This window comes from Zonotrichia albicollis, chromosome 5 (assembly GCF_047830755.1).
Source record: "Zonotrichia albicollis isolate bZonAlb1 chromosome 5, bZonAlb1.hap1, whole genome shotgun sequence".
NCBI lineage: Eukaryota > Metazoa > Chordata > Aves > Passeriformes > Passerellidae > Zonotrichia > Zonotrichia albicollis.
The window spans coordinates 42,374,622-42,390,542 of NC_133823.1; the positions used below are offsets into that span (position 1 = coordinate 42,374,622).

The 15,921-nt window shown below is 34.9% G+C and overlaps 1 protein-coding gene across 4 annotated transcripts in view; it reads right to left on the reverse strand.

Moving 5' to 3' along the window:
• The window catches only part of CEP135 (centrosomal protein 135), a 35,032-nt gene that overhangs the window by 18,490 nt on the left and 621 nt on the right, over window positions 1-15,921 (reverse strand). For 2 of the 4 annotated variants that reach the window (XM_014264900.3, XM_026791552.2), the window contains exons 2-14: window positions 11,963-12,556; window positions 10,703-10,867; window positions 9,545-9,735; window positions 8,849-9,016; window positions 7,248-7,389; window positions 6,754-6,838; window positions 5,871-5,999; window positions 4,544-4,759; window positions 3,903-3,968; window positions 2,786-2,936; window positions 1,642-1,835; window positions 998-1,141; window positions 351-494 (exon numbers count right to left, since the gene is read on the reverse strand). In XM_014264900.3, the coding sequence (XP_014120375.2) occupies window positions 351-494; window positions 998-1,141; window positions 1,642-1,835; window positions 2,786-2,936; window positions 3,903-3,968; window positions 4,544-4,759; window positions 5,871-5,999; window positions 6,754-6,838; window positions 7,248-7,389; window positions 8,849-9,016; window positions 9,545-9,735; window positions 10,703-10,815 (1,743 nt within the window). In that variant the 5' untranslated portion in view covers window positions 10,816-10,867; window positions 11,963-12,556. Of the gene's footprint in view, window positions 1-350; window positions 495-997; window positions 1,142-1,641; window positions 1,836-2,785; window positions 2,937-3,902; window positions 3,969-4,543; window positions 4,760-5,870; window positions 6,000-6,753; window positions 6,839-7,247; window positions 7,390-8,848; window positions 9,017-9,544; window positions 9,736-10,702; window positions 10,868-11,962; window positions 12,557-13,884; window positions 14,132-15,921 lie in introns of those variants that run through there. The other 2 variants (XM_074541485.1, XM_026791551.2) reach the window with 2 other exon arrangements.

A 15,921-nucleotide genomic window follows, 5' to 3' on the forward strand; every position in this document is an offset into this window, starting at 1 on the left:
CAAACATCTTCAAAGTGGTGCATATATAAGAAGTATTCCGTGGTTGGGCCTCCATATCTAGGTCTCCCACACAAGGTGATGACATGTTTGCCCTCAAATACTTTAAAGCATGTTCCTCTACCCCTGCCTGGGACTGTGTTTACAGGAAAACTTGGTAATTTGTAACAACAGTAACAATAACAACAATAGATATTTTATGATAATATAAATTCATTGAGCTCTCGAGTGAGTTTGAAATCCAAAGTTATTGAAAAGGGGAACAGGCAGACAGGCAAACACAAACACAGCATTACTGTATAACCTTCCCTATATGTCACCTCAGCGTAAGCAATGAAGCTATAAAAACTCACCTTTAATCTTTCTCCAAGACTTTCCTTCTCTGCCCTTAACATTCTAGAGTCAGTCAGTGCAATGTCTCTTTCTTCTTCTATATGACTTTGAGAAACAAAACTGTGTTTTGCTTCTCTTCTCATTCTGTTCAATTCACTCTGAGACTTTAAAAGATTACAGTTTGTTAGCATACATGGACTGCAATATAGTGTACACATTAACAAAATGCCGTTATTACAGAATAGTCTTATTTTTCGCTAGGTAACTAAAATTTATTCCCTAAATCACTCAGTGGCACAACAACTTACACTGTCAAAATAATCATCCTTATTTTCTTTTACTGCCTCAAGTATAGCCTAACATCACTGTTCTCTTATCAGTTAACTACTCCTTTCTTGCTCACTTGCTGAATCTTTCCACAACCTTCTCATGCATTCTACTGATTTTACCTTATGTTTATAATTTAAACATAAGAGTACAATAACTTTTAATAGCTTTCGAGTTAATAAACTAACCAGAATACATAATTTATTAACAAGTAATAAAAATAGGTATGTATTTTATTAGCCTTGGTTGTGTTCTACTAGGTTTTTCATTTTAAATAACCAACAGTACAAGAAGTGTTAATTGGTTACTTCAATGTTAACTATAAACAATTTCTTCTTACCTGCTCATAAAGAACTTTTAATCTGTCTCTCTCTGAAGTCAATAATTTGACATTGGACTGAATTTCTATCATGTGTTTTTCAAATCTGTCTAACACAGACCGCAGCTCATCTCTTTCTCTGGTGATTGATTTAAGCTCTTCGGTCTGAAAAGTAACCAGTAAGTTTATGTTAAAATCTGCTAATTAAAACGTCTGAAAAATTAATATCAGAAAAGAACTCTTCCTATTAGCAATACATAAAAAATATATTCAAAATAATTTTAATCACAAGAAAAAGCCTGGCACTGGTGGTGTAATCTAAAGATCAAGAAACAGCTGTTAAAAAGAAAAAGCAAAGGAGCTAGCCATAAGATTTCAGCCTTTTTCTGATTATTATCTAGCTCTATTTATTTCAATAAACTGGTCAATAAGTAATCAGTGTTACTGTAAAATGACAGAAATGTAATTTTCTTTCCTTGTCAATGTGACAAGGAAAGAAAAAGGCAAATTCTTTGGAGTTTCTCTCAGTTTATTTTTTGCATCAAGAATGTAATTTAGAAAACTACTGCAGTCATTTAATGCCACTGAATTTGAAAATATATTTGATGGCTTCTTAATTGTTTCTACAGTATTTTTTTCACTTATCTTGACAGCAAGAACTTTACCTTCTCTGCAGTCCTGCGGCTTGGGCTAGGCCTCAGTTTAACTATTTTCTGAAGATAGTCTAATTCTCGCTTATAGTAGTCTCTGTCATCTTCTAAGGTCTTTACAAATGCATCCAGACGAGATGGAGATTTGTCTCCTAGGGCAATACCAAAGTCCAATCTCATTCTTTCAATTTCTAGGACAAGTTCTCGTTCTGGAGGGAAAAAATAATAAAGAAGAAAGAAAAGCAACTCAGTAGGGAAGTCATGAATTTCCTCAAAGACACTGGCATTTAAGATGGATTAACCAGCACCAACCATATGGGCAGCAATCCTGCTGAACAGGATGTAAAAGTTCTAAAGGCTAAAGAAGGCTAAACACAAGTGAGTAGCATAAAACTATCAGAGGCCTCACAGCACCCTGAGCTCTATCAACAGAGGGATGTGATTATTCCCCTTTATTTAGTACCCATGAGACTGCACTTAAAATACTATTTAAGGTTTGCCCCTTCTACAACAAGGAAGACGTAGATAAATTAAATCCAAGGCAAGCCCTGCAAGCTGGTCAGGCAGCAGAATGCTTGCTCTATTGGGAATAGCTGAGGGATCTGGGGTTATTCAGCCTGGAGAAGTGCTGGAGAGCCAAGGGCAGACTGACAGTGCCACGAGGGACTTACAGATAATGTGGAGCCAGTTTCTTCACAGGTACATAGTAGGTAAATAAGGAACAGTGGCAATTAATTGCTACAAGCAATTACAAACAATTGTAATACAGGGACAAATATTTTACTCTGACAACTGAAGAACATTAGAGATAGTGTGGAATCTTCATCCCTGGAGGTTTTCAAAACCTAGATGGATCAAGAAATGCAGTCTGAAGAGTTTTGGAAATTACAAGGTAATTGTATGAAACTGCCACAGAATTAGGATAAGGATGTCCTGTGGGATCACACTTAAAAGCTCAACTTTCAGTTCTCACATACAGAATGAAAACATCTTTCTAAGAGTTTTCACTTCAAGTAAGACTGGAAACCTATGGTCTTCTTTTAATGTATATATCTCTTAAAGGTCTTTTAGTACTATTAACTGTATGTTAACTAGGCAGGTATTCTATTTCAAAAATCACAGAAAGGTAGTTTCCAAGAATCTACGTTTGATGACTTACCTTTTCTTTCTAAATTCTCTGTTTTTTCTGTCAGTCTTTCCTTCTCTTGTTGAAGCTGGTTTAACAACAGCTCAAGACGCCCTTTTTCATCTTTTTTCCCAAAGAGTTCTTCATTCAGCCTGTCATTCTCCTTATGACATGAACACAACTCCTGAAGTAACAAGTGTTATTATAAAAATTAGAAGTGCCAAGAGACATTTGAGGGAAAAAAATAACATTTTGATAAAATTTTAATATACAACACTGTTTACTTCTGGTTGACCTGGATGCTTTATGCTCTAATATTTGTTGCAGACCATCATTGTATTTATTTCCTTAAGTCTAAGTAAGCATTACTTTTCATATGGTTTGCAAGCAGTAACAAGAAAACCAAACCAATCAATAGGATAGTGGGATACAAACATGGAAAAAAATTTAATGACTAAAGCAAGAAATAATTTCAAGTGCATTTGGTAACAGTGTTGGTGCTAAAGTGAATTACAATACAGCATCTCAGTCAATGCAACTCTGAAGCCAATCAAATGCTTGGCACACCTTTCCTATAATCTGGTGTCCTGAAAATTAAGTATTTTTGTATTTGCAAGTTCCCTAGATAGACTAAAACAAAACACTGTACTCAGCTAATATACAAGTTGCCATCTATGTTAGAAAACTTTGGCCATCAAAGAATTGATAATAGTGATTTTTCCATCTGGGCCCTATGCTTTGTTTCTGAGTGAGCCAAGTATTGGATAATTTTTCACACCCCAATTAAGAAACAAAGCATTTTCAAAACAATGAAAATCCTCAAGGATGTTATAACTCATTCGTGGTAAAAATGATTATGTCACCAGGAAATTATGACTTCAGACAGCAAAAATAAGGAAATGTACAATAAGGACATAGTCAACATCACTATCGACAGAGATTTCTTTCAGTTTATTTTTGCAACATTATGATGTAGCTTCTCTAGCTCTTTCATTTATTCATTAGTAATTTTTACATCAAAGGTTCAGGGTACTAAAGAAGTTTTCTTGCTAATTGTTAAATTGATTTCTTTTATAATAAACGAAACAATTATGTGGATGACAGCATGATAAAAAGGGTACAAACAAGAACTGAAAATATTTTTACTTACTGATTTAAGCCTTGTTATTGTTTCTTGTAGATCCTGTATTTCACTGACTTTTCTTTCAATTTCTTTCTATCAACCAAAATTAACCTATATGTTAAGAGTTATTCAAAATGATTCAAAATGACAAAAATCCCTTTGTTACAAAAAAAATAAGGAAGCAGACTATTTTGGTAAGAAATGAAGTATCATTAGTTCCTTTAATAAAGTGGTAAAGCTCCTATGAAGTGAAAGCACAAAAAAATTGTGGTATAAACACCCACATTGTTTTGGAGCACAATGATTAAATTAATTAAATCACTGCATTACTGCTCATAGGGAAAACCCCTCCAAATATATGTACTGCTGTTGCAAATATGCATTACCTAGCAATAGCTTTAAGTATGTCAGCATTTTATTTCACACTAAACTAATAAAAAAGACAGATTGTCCCTTCACTAAAATAATTTCAAATTAATACACTAAAGAGACAAAACAGTTGTGATTAATCCACTTTAAGTGAGAAATTCCATGAAATATTAAGAACACTGGAAAAAAATAATTTTAATCTTCCTTTCACAAGTCAAAAAGCCTTTCATTGCAATTAGAAAATATAAAACCAAGTAAAATGGAGCAGATCCTTCACCCTGTGACACATTAGTGATTACCTTTGCTTCTCCTATTTCCTTATCTGCAGTCTCAAGCACTATTTCTTTGTGTCTTTCCAACTGCTGTGCCAAGTGATCTATTTCATTCAATTCCTGACACAGTTCTTGATTTTTATTGCTTAAATCCACTACCTCACTAGTCACATTTTGTTTAGTGTCCAAGAGATCTTGAATGTGATTTTCAAGTTCTTTGTTTTTTTTCTGAAGGTAATCAACCTGAAAGACATTTTTCATTAAAATATTAATATGCATTCTTAAGTTAGGTAGCAAAAGTTCCTCCCAATCTTCTGAAATACAGTATCTCTATATCCAAAGTAAAAAAGTGGTATCCTGTTAAAAATGGCAAGATTTTCTATTTTAGAACTTAATGCTTATCAACCTGAAAAAGAAACACAATGTCATGAGCTCTCTCACAGTCACGAATACTGCTATCTAAAGACAACCATACATTTCTTGTCAAATAAAAGTGGTATATTGGGACCAAGCCTGAGAAATAGTCTTGATGATGCAAAACCAGCTTCATGCAGCTCTGGGCTCACTCCCTGTACAACCAATTTGTATTCATCATGATTTAGTAATTCAGGACCACTGAGCACAGCTGTCCTGCTTCCAAGTCATAGCTCATTCCATATTTTTGCAGCACTGAACCTAAGCTAATAAACTCTTCAATGTGCCACTGTACATCATGCACAATCAGTACACAAAACACCTCACTCATGTGAGAAAAACCTGAGAATTGATGGTACAGATCCAGAGATGGGCTTAATGTGATTTGTACTCCAGCCCATCTTTAAATTCTCATTCAGAGACCACTACTGAATGCATGCTAATACACACAGTAAACACAAACACCAGCTTATCCCTTCCTCACAAATTTGTGTTGGAGTGAAAGTGGGGACCATTTGAAATCCATGAGCACTCTCTCATGAAAACATCTACAGTGCTACCCCTTACCATAATTACATATACCACTGTTATTTTCTAAAGCATAAATAGCATGTATGCAATAACTTTCTAACTAAATAAAAGGATTTTCAAATTTGTTGAAAACAGTGTGTCATACAAAAATTTGCTGAATACTTTCAGATTAATATACTATGTACAGATGTGAGTTCACTGAATTCTTTAACAAAACCTTTCTGACAGACTTTTAAAAGAGGAAATGAAATTTCTTTAGTCAAGAAACACTGCCATGAAAAACAGAAAGGCAAGTTCCATTGATTGATTTTATATCTGTAGTGGTTTTTTGAAGAGCTAGAAGTTTTGTGGGTTTTTTTAGATGGCTACATTTTTAGGTTTAACTAAACAACTGTAATAAGTGAATTACCTGTATATTCAAGTGGGAAATAAGCTTCTCATTACTTTTAGTTCTTGATTCCAGAGAGAGAACCTCATGAGAACGCCCTCCATCCAATGCCAGCATCAAGCGCTCGATTTCTTTGTCTCTTATCTCAACCTTTGAGGGACAAAAAAAAAAGCTCCAGTATCCTTATACACCATTAATAAACCCCTCATTTAAATAAACACACACATAACATTCAGTAAAGAGGTACACAACTAAAAATACAATTTCTATCTTGTATTTTTTGTTGTTTTTCAAATTTTTGGTTCTTCTGAAAAAAAAGTTGTATCATTGAAAGAGAAACAAATTAATCAAACACAATTTGTAAGGAAAAACTGAAACAGTTCCTACTAGATTACATTCTTGAAGAAAACCAAACAATTTTGATTTAAAGTGACTGACTAATTCAGTCACTGGAAAAAAGGAAACATTGAAAGAGGAAAACCAAGATGTGAATAAAACAGAAAGACAACAGTGTCCACCAATCCCTAGATTTTGAAAGATGTAACATATGAACATTTGATGTAACTCCATTACTTAAAGACTGTACATATGTTATCAATCCACTCTCATTAAAACATTGTAAAAATTTTTCATAAAAATTTAAAAAATATAACCAGCCCAAGCAGTGAAAAAATTATCCTAAGATATATGCAGATCAAATTGCTATTTTGGACAAGTTAACACTTACGCAGTAAAAAATGCAAACAAATTCTACTTATATATTTCAGAAGCCCTACAATGCATTCCCAAGACGGTTTTTAAGACACCAAGGCCATTGCCATGGGTATGACACCCAAATAATAACAAGAATATTAACATTAATAATAAAACAACAATGCCACTACTACTGATGATATAAACATACCTGCTTGCTATAATTTTTCATTCCACTTTCAGATGTCTCCAGTTTTTCCTGTAGCTCTGTTACTTCTGACTGCAGTTCTTGAATTCTGAAATGTAGTACTATACTTTTTATGTGATTTCATGAAAGAACTGTATGTACACAATTCAATACTAGCATTTTCTCATTGCTCCTGAACCCAAATATTTCACAGAGAAATAGTTTTACTCATGCAAACTATTAATGCAGAAGTTTGAGATATTGTAGCAGGTTGACTGTATCTGGCTGCCAGTCCCTCACACAGATGCTCTCTTACTTCCTTTCCTCAACAGGATGGGGGAGAAAAGAAGAAAAAGCTCACAGGCCAAGATAAAGACAGGGACACCGTCTACCAACTCCTGCCACCAGTGACAGACTCAAGTGGGGGAAGATTAATTTAACTAATCAATGGAAAGGAGTAGGACAGTGAGACTCAAAGACACTCCTACACTTCAAAGCTAAAAAGCTCTCTGGCTCACCGATTATCAGCCACCTGGAGCAGGTCTGCAACGTAAGGGTCCTCTGGCTGAGGCACTGGGTAGGCACTGACACCTGATGGGGGCACAAGCTGGTCTATCTGCATGCGCTGCCGCCTGAAGGGAATGCTCTTCCTCCTGCCACCTGAAAGCCCAAACCGGAGACACTTTACTTGGAGTTAAACCAAGTTAAAGTTGCCTTCTTTAATACAATTTTTTTTAAATATAGTATTCTTTAATACAAATAGTATTTAAAATAGTATTCTTTAATACAAAATTAATTTTCGTATTTATTCCGCTGCTTCTGAATTAGCATGTTTCACCATTTTAATCCTTCTGCAATAAGCTGATAAAATTCACATATTCTAGACAACACCACTCTTGCAAGTCAGTAACAGTTTTGCTGAAGTTCACTATTATAATAAGGAAACACACAAAGCTTTTATAAATAATTTTCCCCAGTGTTTAAGATCCCAAATACTCTATAGTTCAGACTTGTTGAAGCTGTTAGTGATTCAGCTTACTAAAACAGCTAAATCAAAACATCACAAAAGGCATTTGGTTTCCACATTTAAGAACTATTTTATGACCAAACCAACCTTTGAATTGTTTAGCAATATTTTTATTCATTCTACTCTGTGTTCATTTCAGTGAATATCATATCCTACTGCTTATCAAGCAGTGTAGGCTATTAGCTTGAATGATAACATATTTAGAAAAAAGCAAAACACAGTATTATTTCTAGATAGAACATTTTCTCTTCATCATATGCTTAAATAAGAACATGCAATATTGGATGACGTAGTATAGAAAAATCCTAGAAGACTGGTGACCAAGGGGCAAGTATGCAGAAGAATAGACAAAAGCCCAACATGTCATCTTTGAAGCAAAGGACATGAAGCGCAAAAAGATATGCAAAAATAAAGACGAAATTTAATTTTTCCTAGCAATCTAGGAAAAATAGCTATTGATTTTCCTCAAATGCCAAAAATCCATATATAATTCAATGACTTGGAAAGAAAAAAACAATCTCAAAATTTCACAAAATAATCTATATTCCTTAGCTTCAAAAAATTAAGAAAAAGGAAATCCTGGAGAAAGGCATTAACCTGAAACTAACATCTAGAATATTTTAAGTTATCAAAAAACCCTTTAAATATTGTAAGTTTATAGAAGATTGGAATACTTGTAGACATATTTCACATCTTGCTATGTTTAGATCTTGGTTCCAAAAATCTGAATTTGTCACTTACACATCAATTACCTGTCAAAAATATGCAAGTGGCAAACAAAATGCCTCTTAATTAGGTGCAGCAATAAAAGAAATAGCTGTTGATTAACAGTACTATCTAGTCACATTTAACTTAGAAGTCTCCAGTTGAATCTAAGTTTGCATTCAAATTTCTCCCTTACACAAGTGATGACCTAATGAAATTTCAGACAGAGAAATGACAGAATTCAGAGCCCAAAGTTTCAAAGGGTGATGTTATCCTACTGGATATTTCACTACAGTAACTTCTCTTATGAGAGGAAAAGATATTATGTTCTGAAGATCCAAAAAAGCCTAGAAAAAAGTTGAAATATCTGTGATTATTCACACGCACCAGGTGTTTGCACCACTGCTTGCAGATTCTTCTCCTGAAGCTGCTGAATTTTTTCAGTCTTGGCTTTGGTCTCTTTTTCCAGCACTTTAATTTTATGCATATACTGGTTATTCAAAAATTTCAAGTCAGTTGTTTCGTGTTCAACCTTCCTTAAGCAAGCTTTCAAATCTTCAAGGTAGAGAAAAGCAGTATTATTTCTCTTATTCACTATTATTTTTCCTAGCAGCACCAAAATAAGCATAAAGAAAATCCAATATTCTTTTTCCATAGCACAAAATTATCAAATACACATACATACGTGCATACTTTTACAAACACACACAAAAATATATTTTTATACATGTTTTACAAATAAACACCCTGTGGAAATAAACAAATAAACTGTGGAACAAAGGCCCATTTAACAGCAGTATTTAATTTTCAATTAAAAAACACCATTTCAAGGTACAAAAGTATACATTAGACTTCTAACAGTCTCATATTTTATGGAAAAAAAAATCTGCAGAACTTCCAAAGCTTTTTGACTGCAAAAGAAATATCTGAGCATGAACCTTAATTCATTAAAGGCACCAAACTCCATGCCCACTCATACTCACTTAAAAGCATAGACAGAAGAATCTGCAGATGAAGGACTTAGCCACAATTTTATTTTGGCATGGAAGGATTAAAGTAATAAAATCTTAATTTGTATATTACCTTTAACATGGCGATCAGACTTCTCTTTCAGCTTTAATATTTCTAAGTGTAGATCATTATTTTCCCTGGTAAGTCTAGCATTCTCTGTTTTATAAGGTTCCAAAACAGTATCATAATTGCTGCACTCTTTCTCCGTTTTCCCAGAAGAAAACTTTGCCTTGCGCAAGCTCTCAGTTGTATGAACTAAGTCACTAGGATAGAGGAGCACCAGATGTGTTAGCAACGTTATCAGCCTTCACACTGCAGATGCAGATATTTATTATGACCTGAGAAACAAAACCCTTTCCCCAAGAGGGGAACACATGAGTTCAAACAAAAGCAACAAAAACTCATGTCATGAAAGATAGGAACCATCTGTTTTAAAAAAACAGTAAATAGGAAAGAACAGGGCAAAATAAAAATGAAAACAAAATAGTTACAAATCATATCAGGAGTTTACATCTGATAAGTATCAAAGCTAGTGATGGAGAGAATAAATGTACCTGGTGGACACATGAATGAGACTCAGTGTTGAAGACAGATGACTCCTTATTTGCCTACCTGTGTTCTTCCATCTGTATTACATACTAGGGAGCAACAGAACCAGAATAGCTACATTTCTGTGCTTGGTCAAATGTAACTGGACTACTATGGAAATTACTGTGTTCTTAATAATGTCAAAGCCAAAAATTAGCAGATCTAATGAGAAGGAAATCTGAAAATTTTTGCCTTTTTTCCCGTTATATCTTGTAAAAAGGGCAGAGATAACAAATTTAAAATTCTCTAAATAAGGTCATAAAAAATGGAGATGTGAACGGTTTATTTTAAGTCACAGGACAGGCAATAGGGATTATTTTTCATACAACCATTATGAAAATGTGTCCTTTTAAGCAAATACCAATAGCAACTATTCTTGTCTCTCTTATGATGTTAGAGAAGTTGAATTTTCCTATGCCATAGATCCTTAGAAGCAATTCTACTGAATTAAATTAAATCTTAAGATGTTCCCATAATTTAAGCAAACTCATTTGACTACATCAGACACTGGAACTTAATGTTAGCTCTAAAATAACACTGCTAGAAAATAATCATCATATTAAACCTTCTTTTTAACCAGTCAAAAATCAAACAATACCTACTGTATGATTACTGTTTTTTAAATGAATCCCCTCTGAATACCTGAAAAGCTTTTCCACCAAAGGTAAGCTGTCCACTCCCAGGGGGTGCCGATAGCCCAGCTGATTCAGACGTTTCCTGAGATTAACAAACCTTCTCTCTGCATTTGCACTCATTGTAAACGCACCTCCAAAGCTGCTCAGGTCACAGCCAACAAAAACAGGACACCTGCAAAAGATTGCTGGTTACAGCATCTGTCCTTTAGAGAAGGAAAAATACAGGATAAAATAATGGAAAAAACTTTTTTATTCTGTAGAAAATACAGTGCAGAAGCATGTCCTTAAATTTTAAGTAAATTAAAATAAGATAACTGCAACTAAAAATAAACGTATTTAGATATTCCTTTAAAAATAAGTATTTGCCTTGGCAGTTAGTTTTCTCATTATATTCTGATTTTTTTGAGTCATGGTCATCCCTGTATCTTACACAATACAAATTGACAGATTACTCTGAAAAACTCATACTTTTTTCTTTCATATATAAATCTTACTTTCAAAGTTTACAAGCCAGTACTTAATATATGTTATGCCAACCATTTCTAAAATTGCATAAAATATGTAAAATGTTAGACAGATTAACTTTCAACATCTACATTCTATGACAGAAAATAAGAATGACAAAAAATAATGGTGTACTGTAGTCATACTTGCATCATTTTCTGGAAAATACAGTTTAAGGATCAGAGAGCTGGGATTTTCTCAATTGACTGATTAGTTATCTTTTTATTACTAAGCAAATCTAAAGGGGTCTGGATCAGCATTACTGTTTCTGAATCCAAATGATAATTTTGATTTTCCCTAGTACATCTGAAGGAAGAAGACTTTTTACATCATTATGTCCTTCTGAATTTAGACATAGGATGAGAAGACAAATCAAGTACTAAAGCTTATGTTTCTTAATCTGTAAAAACATCTGTTCAATAGTTAGAAATATTTTTGAAAAGTAGTTATTTGTCTACAACATCTTCCCTCATATTTCTTCAGAAGTGTCAGTATTAACCTATTGGCTGCAAAGACCTGAGCAGCCAAACTACCAATTCAAGGTGGTAGTGTTTAAATCTCATATAAAAGGAACAGAATTCAGGGATGACCCAAATTATCATCACAATCCTCCATATTTAATAAATACATGAAGATATTTGAAAATAAAATTAATCACTATTAATAACATGAGGAAAATGTGCATGTCTCTCATATCTAATGCTGGAAAGTTAAGATTTCATCTCATTTTATTAAAATGCTACAAAGAAGTCTAGCAACAGACCTGTGGCTGCTGGGCACTGCTCTGTAGATGAGAATCACCAGTCTTACAAGCACGGCATCTGCTCTGGGTACTACCAAAAATGCTTGCTTGAAGAGGTTTGGGCTGTTGGGACATTAACTAAGCAATGGCATTGCCAACAATCCCTCACATACTGTGCTGGTGTAGCTGAAGGAGGCAGTGGTGCACTCTGGTTCCACCAGTGCACTCAGTGGCACAAAGTCAATGTCCTGATGTGTGGGAAATGCTCTTCATACTCCTCTGGCAGCCAAAGAGTAAAGTAACGAGTTCTTGGTACTTCTACATTAAAGTTGAAGATTCTGTGTTGAATTCAGGAAAAGTGTTACAGTCTCTAGATTGAGACTCAGGAATATATTTTATATTACTACAGAAGAAAACTGGTAACTCCTGAGCTCATCTTCTCCTTAAGAAGACTTGTATCAGTTAAAAAGATTAAATTACTTCAAAATAGATAATCAGATTTGTTTAAAAGCTTGTGTTTTAGAAAGAGCAAAGATTTTTTACTAATTGAATTGAGAAAGTTTTACAGAAGAAGTATCATGAACCAATCCGTGTCACAGCTTGTTCAGGAAGTAACTGCAAAGAAAAATAAATGGACATATGTTAGCACTTCAGTTACTGTGGCCATGAAGTACACATATAATCACACTAAATCCCTGCAATGGGCATTTAAGATATTGTAACCTAAACATAATCCAATAATTGGGGAAGAACAGACAAATTGCTGGTTGAATCACTCTCCTTCCTAAAAACTGAAATTTTAAATTTAATTCATTATTACCACTGGAATCAATGCAAAAAGGGTATTATCTTATATTTCCTAGAGCCACATTGGATCCACAATAAGACCAGGAAATGAATAGCTGTAGTATAGGTCCAAAAGGCATCCTGGAATGAATACAAGAATTGGGGTTGTTATTTCAGAGAGCTTAATATAGACATAAAAGTCTTCAAAGATAATAATTGTCATACATCCTTTGCTAGAAAGAAATTATTTGTCAGTAATTCCAGACCTCTGCCATTACAGATTACCATAATTTAGATCTTATATCCTAAACTTAGTCTATCAGTAGTCTTACCATGACATGAAAAAGGATCTAGTAACTTCTACATGAGGAAAGTTTGTTTTTCTGGAAATATAAAATCAATACATGAAATGCACTGATTCAGTTGAATCCAAGACCTGTCTGCACAATGCCCTGTGGCTCTTGACAGTTGCCACAGGAAGAGTACAAAAACCTAAAAAACATGAGTCAAATCTCACTCCTACATACATTTTTTCATAGAAGCCTATAATGCAGGGCCTTGAAGGGCTTCAAGTTGGACCAAAATAATTATAATAGCATCTGATAGACCTTTCTCTGAGCAGCCAGAGATACTTGGCTATAGCTTTCACTATTCATATTGACTCCTAACTTACCATCTGCCTTTTTCATCACTCTAAAGCATCGATTAGATGCATTCACTGTGACATCTCACTGAGTGGTTGCTATCACTTTAGAGACCACAGCATGTATCACTTTGCCTTTACTAACACTGCTGCTTAACTCTGGCATCATTACTCAGTCCAGTGAAATCCTTCTGACACCCTTGGACTGCACTTAGCGTGTCAACATAATGAGCAAATTCCGTCCCCTGCTGTTTAGCCCACTCTTTCACATTACTGATCAGTGTTTGCCATGGCTTAACCCCAGCTTGCAACCAAGCACCACACAGCTGACGTGCTTACTCCCCACCACCACAGGGGTGGAGAGGAGAATCAGGGGGAAAATGGGCAAAACTTCTGGATTGCCATAGGAACAATTTAATACTTGAAACAAGTAATAATAATAACAATAACAATAACAGTAATAATAAGCAAGAGAGATTGGTAAAACCAAGAGACGCACAATGCAATTGCTCACCACTTGCTGACAGATGCCCAGTGTCTTCCCCAACCACAATCAGCCCTGCTCTGGGTAACTCCCTAGTTTATATTTTTAAGGAGTGGAATACCCCTTTGGCCAGCTCAGATCATCTGTCCTGGCTATATTCCCTCATGGTTTTCCATGCAGCTCCTCACTGGCACTGAGAAGTCCCCTGCTGGGAGCAAGCACTACTTAGCAACAAGCACAACACCAGAGTGTTATCAACATTATTCTCATGCTGAATCCAAAACACAACACTGCACCAGCTACTAGGAAGGAAACTAACTTTATCCCAGCTGAAACCAGGGAACTTGGTGTTTGTTTGCTCTAAAGCATAGATTATATGCACTCACAATGACACATCTTTCTGAGAAGTTACTGCCATTCTAAAGACCACAGTATGTATTGTATCACTTTGCCTTTATTAACACTATTCTTCAATTCCCACTTTATTACTCAGTCCAGTGAAACTCTTCTGCAATCTTTGAGATTGCACTGAACGTGTCTATAAAAGGAACAAATTTTGTCCCCTGCTGTTTAACCCATTATTTCAGATCAGTCTTAAGCAGCAGACAATCTTTTTCACATTCACTGCAATAATGTACTTTCTACTCTCTCTTTTAACTACCAGCTCCTTTTGTCCATTTCTGACAGACACCTGCTTTCTTAAAAGCATTTGGTAAACAACCTTCTCAAAAAGCTTTTTCGTAAACCCAAGTTTTCTACATTATTTGCACTCAGTCAATTCAATCCAGAATATACTTTTCTTTAAAGAAGCTTAATAGCCTTGTGAATCACAACCCAGTCCTGATGAAAGGTATGTCACACCTACTAGATGTCAGTAAATTTGCAGAGTACTGGAAAACACTCTTAACAGCTTTGGTATTTCCCATGAGACAGGCTACATTAGCTCCATAAATAGTTCACATAATTTATCATCTAAATATTTCTTGCAATTTAGTGCTGCTGTGAAGAAAATCAAATTTCCATTTTCAATGAAAAATAGAAAAGAGAAAATTGAACAGTACTTTAATTAAGCCATTTCTTAAACAGGAAATTACATCTCTAGTACTTTAAATCAGCCATTTGCTAAACAGGATTTATTAATATGTTTAAATGATTACATCTCAGTTGCTTGCTGAAGAGTATTCAGAGCCAATTAGCCTAATTTTTTGTTCCCCCTTTGCTCATGGAGACGGCTGAAAGTGACAACATTCACGTGCTTCATTTTATGACATGCCTGGATGGCTGTGAGCAGTCTTTTGAACGTATAAATGTTTATGTAATAGATATATGTAGCACCTAAAACTGTTCCCCCTAAAACTGTTCCCTACTGTTTTAGACCAATGTCTAAAATTGAACATTCACGTGAAAGATGGGTAATAGTGGAACCCTATGTCCGGCTGCTCCAGGGGCTAAGTAGAGAATCAACTGGCATAAAATTGTGTGGAAGAAGCAATGTTTATAGGTATTAGATCAGCAGATTGGAGTCCTCCTTCTATTCAGAGAACAACGCAGCAGAATTGATGGTGAGCTCACGTTCAGAACTGTTGCAGATGCAGTATTTGTGTTATCAATCAGAAAATGTAACAAAAAAGCAGAGCAAAGGTGGATCCTGGCCGTGGAAGAAATAATGCAGTCATTGAGCCATGTGGACAACAAAACTACAGTTGAACACAAAGAAATTGCTAACAGTTGAACACAAAGAAATTACTATGGACAAATGCATATGCTATGAAACATTTTTTTTTAATTGAGTCTGTAACATTAACATCAAAGACAATCTTGAAATGCAGTTTCAGTCTCAGTTTTGGGAAATACCAAAATGCATTTTTCATTCAACAGAACTTACACGTTAAAGGGTTTTTTCCTTTTTGTTCCTTTTACATCATTACTGTTTGCCCAGGTCCCAAAGGCACTCAGTGGACCTGCTATTTGACCACTGCGGTGTTTCAGGGCTGTGCCCTAACAAGCAGCTGCTGCAGCATCATGTTACATACACCCAGAGAGGCAGCATTGCTTTAGGAAAGCCTG